Here is a 4,191-nt window from a genome sequence, read left to right as displayed (position 1 = left end):
CAATAGCCTCACATAGTTTAACTGCTATTTAAAGGACTGAATACAGGATAGGTTAATCACTTCCACATTTTCTTTTACTTTTTTACTAATTTTTGAAAGGGCTTCACTCAGGTGACAGCCCTGCATTTAAACATCAACAAATAGATACTGTTCTATTATTATTTTTATTATTTTTATTATTTTTAGTCCAGGTGGATCTGACTGTGGTCTGGCTTATGTCAATGTTGATACTAACGCTCTTGAAATTGGAGCAGCTTTTGGTAAGAGAGAGTCATTATTAATATCAATTATTATTATTATTAAATAATAATAATTATTTTTAGGAGGTGAGAAGGAGACGGGTGGAGGCAGACAGGCTGGCAGTGACGCTTGGAAGAAGTACATGAGACGCTCCACCTGGTGAGGCCAATTGCAACAAAATTAACTATTTATTTTATTTATTTATTAAGCACCATCAATTACAGTGATGAACTACCTTTAGCTCAAGGAATTAAATTTGAATGATACTCACTGATAGTATATGTGTGTGCATCCCTTTATTTTGAAATTTAAATGACCATTTATTATTAATAGTATAATCAAACTAGCTGCTTCAGTTTTGAAATTAAAATATTATTTTGAATTATAAAAGAATAACTCAGTCTCAACAGCGTAATACAAACAATGAAAACATTCTCCTAAGACTAAACTAGTCTTTCTCTATCAGGTGGTGGGTAACTCTATTTCTCCTCGAGCTGCTTTAATCTCTTCAGGATCAACTAGTTCAGGATCTTTCACACAATACCTGGTGCCTTGGAATGGCAGTAGATGAATCTACAGTTAACACATAAAGAAAGGATGTACTTAGCTGACCCAGAAATAATTAATAATTATAATTTTAAATAAAATAACAGCTAGACATTGCAGATATTGTCCAGGCATATTCTGTGTTGCTCTGCCATTTTGTCTGAACAACACAATTCAAAAAATGATATTTACTAATAAAAGTAATTTGAGACATGTCTGACAAAAAATATTCATAAAAATGGCAGATCAAATTAATCTGAACATTGATTGAATTTAACTTCACGAGGTAGTGTGTATAAGGTGTGGTGGTGGGTGTGGTCTTACTTCTAAATGAGTATTGACTTCATCACTTCTTGACAGATAAGGGAAATTCCCTCCAGTTTTAAGATGAGCTCTTTTAGCGTCAGGGTAACACTTGTACATCTCTTCTTTACATCTCGTCGATAATGCTGACTCATCAAAAACCTAACAAAAAACAAGTTCCCAATTATTAACACATTATTATTATTATTATATATTTCTCCATCCCTGTGTTAGGTGGAGTCATGATCTTACATCCATTATTGTGATGTAGACGTCTTTTAGTCTCTGAGGCTCCACGTAATTAGCAGCACAATTCATCGTTAGTCTTGAGGCTAGTTGATCCTTTGAAAGAATATCCAACTAGGAAAAACAAAAACACATTTATTATTATTATTATTTAATTGTTATTATTATTATTATTATTATTATTATTATTATTGGAGGGAAGAATTGTTATTGTTATCATTATTAATATCATCATTATTGCTATTACTCTTCATGGTTAATCTACTTACTCTTTCAACCATAAAGTCTATTGAATTGGCCACGTCCATTTCTAATTTCTCACTCGGTAGGTTGACCAGTATCTGTCTCTTTAGCATAAAGGCTGGCATCAACCAAAAACTAACAAATAAATTTTAGCATAAACGGTAAGTACTTGCATTATTATTATTATTACTATTATTATTGTTGTTACTCTCGATTATTATTATTAATATACTTGTTAAGAATTGGTCACATGTCAACTAACAATTTGTAAGCTTTGATAAAGAAATAGATAACACATTTAATACTATCAGACCTGTGAACTGTCACTCTCTCTCTCTCTCCCTGCCTCTATTTCTTACGCTTTCGCACTCCCAGTTTGTTTAAAGGCCGTGGTATCAATGAACCCGTTACATATAAATATGGACGCTACCCTGGGACTCTTCTCTGTCTTCTCTGCCATCTTCTGAGCAACAAAAGCTCCCAAAGAAGCACCCAGAATGTGTATCTAATTAAAGGGATGTTCAATATTACCGTACGAGTTTATATGAGGTACTTTAGTTAGCTCAAGGTGATCTATTAGTTTTAAAAAACCCTCACAGAACTCATCGACACTCCAGTAGACTGGATACTCAACCTATCAACAATAATAATAATAATTAATTGTCATTCAAACATAATGAAAATTCATAAGCTCTTAAAATAACAATTATTATTAATTTATTATTATTAATTAACTCACTGATATTACACGGTATCCTTTTGCCGAAAGGTGCATGAGTTGTTTAAAGAAGACGTCGGCCGACCCACAGACCGGAGGTAGACAAACCAATGGACTCTTAATGTGTCGTGGACCAGCATCATATAATACCCAGGTCATACTGGATCTATCGACCACCACCTATTAATAATCATTAATTAATAATGAGAACATTTTATTAATTAATTAATTTGTTTGTTTTTTTGTTGTTGCTTTTTGTTTACTTTTCTCTGAGGTATGGTGCTCCTGAATTGAGCATAGTCCTCGCTAGCAGTAATGGGGTCTGGATCAGCGGGAAGAGCCATCATTCTCTCTCTGTCTCTCCCTCCAAATTATCACAATAACACCCTCAGAAAGGGTAGTCACGCCTATTTAGCTATTAAAGGGCGTGGTCATTTTCAGACACGCCCATAAACAAATATGGCGGTCAGGAGGTTGTTGAGTTTATGGTCTGTCAATGGCTCCAGGTTGACAGGACTAAGAGTAGCCTATGTCTCAACTGATCCTAAACCAGCGACTAGCCTTGTGAAGAAGGAGAGAGAGGATATAGAAAGAATGCCCGCGGATAAAATAGTAATAAAAATAATGTTTTTATAATGACACACACCTTGTTAAGTGAATTATTACTAATACTGTCTTTCCTCAGCCCACCCTCCAGTCAGTGTCTGGTCTGCCTGATGATGAAGTCGGTCGGTTGGTTAGGATATACCGACGATCAAAGAATGCCATGCAGTCTGGGACCAACAACACTCACCAATGGACGATGGAGTTTGACAACCAGGAGAGATGGGAGAACCCACTCATGGGATGGACTTCAACGTACGTAATACTTTTGGGTACCTTTTTCAAGGGCTGTAAATTTCGCAAATTGGCTAAAAAATTTCATTTTGTGGATTTAATTTTCGTGAATTTATGCCATCTGCCATCTTGCTTGATTTATGCAAAAGTAATTTTTGTGAATCTTCAAAAAATTGTAAATTTACAGCCTTAGAAAAAAGGCTCCCTACAGTACATTCTATTTATTTATTCGTTATTCATTTAGTGGTGATCCTAATTCTAATGTGATACTTAATTTTGATTCCAAAGAGCAAGCTATTGCATTCGCCGTTCAGAGCGGTAAGCAATGTGTTGTCATGGTAACCCCTGACCCCGCCCACCACAGGTTTCAAGTATCAGGTGACGAAAGAACAGCTTCCGATAACGAGACGAAAATCTTACGGAGATAATTTTTCATGGGACAAAAGAACAAGAGTTGGATCAAAATGAAGCGATTAATAACTAAATTTAATAACTACTTAATAACCTTTATTAATAACTAGCAGAACAAATGATAAGTTATTTATAGTTACAAGTTATTTTTAGTAACAGTTTATTCAAACTTGATGCCTTGTGCTAGTGGAAGTTCTTTACTGTAATTGATGGTACTAGAAAAGGGGTGTGGTTATTAGTGGGCGTGGTTAATATCATTGGTGGGTGTGGCTTACCAAGTAGATCGTCTCATATATTGTTTCCAGGCGTCACTCCCAGACTCACGTCCTCCTCCCGTTGCTTTCTCTCCACCAAATGCTCCGCCTATTTCTGCTCCGTTAGTTGGAATGTTAACATTGACAATACCAGTATCAGCACCAGTTGGACTAACAATAATAATAATAATTTAATAATAATATAACAACAATAAATAATAATAGAACACAGTGTGTACATTATTTGCTTGTTTTATATAATAAATATCATCTAGGGCTATCACCTGAGTGAAGCCCTTCCAAAAATTTTATATCGAGACTTTACATCAGTTCCAGAACTGATATACCATTCAATCCTTTAAATAGCAGTCAAACTATGTGAGGCTATTGTGG

General features: G+C 35.0%; 3 protein-coding genes and 1 long non-coding RNA gene across 4 annotated transcripts in view; 2 read left to right on the top strand and 2 right to left on the bottom strand.

Moving 5' to 3' along the window:
* Positions 1-152: 152 nt before the first annotated feature.
* On the top strand, positions 153-559 carry LOC109583113 (uncharacterized). The gene is made up of 3 exons (XR_002185372.1): positions 153-260; positions 324-399; positions 450-559. It is a non-coding gene; the product is annotated as an uncharacterized LOC109583113 (long non-coding RNA).
* A 45-nt stretch (positions 560-604) lies between these two features.
* LOC100635780 (maspardin-like) lies at positions 605-2,711 on the bottom strand. Its single transcript, XM_003387685.3, has 8 exons — positions 2,560-2,711; positions 2,318-2,476; positions 2,132-2,212; positions 1,938-2,083; positions 1,605-1,713; positions 1,342-1,449; positions 1,111-1,251; positions 605-813 (listed from the first exon to the last, which is right to left on the bottom strand). The coding sequence occupies exons 1-8, from the start codon at positions 2,641-2,643 to the stop codon at positions 703-705; spliced, it is 939 nt and encodes a 312-aa protein (XP_003387733.2). The 5' UTR covers positions 2,644-2,711; the 3' UTR covers positions 605-702.
* An 18-nt stretch (positions 2,712-2,729) lies between these two features.
* On the top strand, positions 2,730-3,707 carry LOC100634278 (NADH dehydrogenase [ubiquinone] iron-sulfur protein 4, mitochondrial-like). Its single transcript, XM_003387673.3, has 4 exons — positions 2,730-2,908; positions 2,982-3,154; positions 3,378-3,451; positions 3,498-3,707. Exons 1-4 carry the CDS (start codon positions 2,756-2,758, stop codon positions 3,599-3,601), a joined length of 504 nt encoding a protein of 167 aa, XP_003387721.1. The 5' UTR covers positions 2,730-2,755; the 3' UTR covers positions 3,602-3,707.
* LOC100634152 (alpha-aminoadipic semialdehyde dehydrogenase-like) overlaps positions 3,607-4,191 on the bottom strand; it is a 2,984-nt gene continuing 2,399 nt past the window's right edge. Inside the window, exons 13-14 of the mRNA XM_003387672.3 lie at positions 3,820-3,969; positions 3,607-3,759 (exon numbers count right to left, since the gene is read on the bottom strand). Of these exons, the coding sequence (XP_003387720.1) occupies positions 3,705-3,759; positions 3,820-3,969 (205 nt within the window). The 3' untranslated portion in view covers positions 3,607-3,704. The remainder of the gene's footprint in view (positions 3,760-3,819; positions 3,970-4,191) is intronic.

This window comes from Amphimedon queenslandica, unplaced genomic scaffold, assembly GCF_000090795.2.
Source record: "Amphimedon queenslandica unplaced genomic scaffold, v1.1 AMPQUscaffold_13328, whole genome shotgun sequence".
In the NCBI taxonomy this organism is placed as follows: Eukaryota; Metazoa; Porifera; class Demospongiae; order Haplosclerida; family Niphatidae; genus Amphimedon; species Amphimedon queenslandica.
This window is presented reverse-complemented; position numbering and strand designations above follow the sequence as displayed.

Coding starts and splice junctions, on each gene's coding strand:
- LOC100635780 (XM_003387685.3), bottom strand. CDS start 2,643: ATGATGGCTCTTCCCGCTGATCCAGACCCCATTACTGCTAGCGAGGAC. Junction 1,714..1,937: donor CAAACTGGGAGTGCGAAAGC/GTAAGAAATAGA, acceptor TTTATTTGTTAG/TTTTTGGTTGATGCCAGCCT. Junction 814..1,110: donor AAGTCAATACTCATTTAGAA/GTAAGACCACAC, acceptor TGTTAACTGTAG/ATTCATCTACTGCCATTCCA.
- LOC100634278 (XM_003387673.3), top strand. CDS start 2,756: ATGGCGGTCAGGAGGTTGTTGAGTTTATGGTCTGTCAATGGCTCCAGG. Junction 3,155..3,377: donor CTCATGGGATGGACTTCAAC/GTACGTAATACT, acceptor TTATTCATTTAG/TGGTGATCCTAATTCTAATG. Junction 3,452..3,497: donor TGCATTCGCCGTTCAGAGCG/GTAAGCAATGTG, acceptor CGCCCACCACAG/GTTTCAAGTATCAGGTGACG.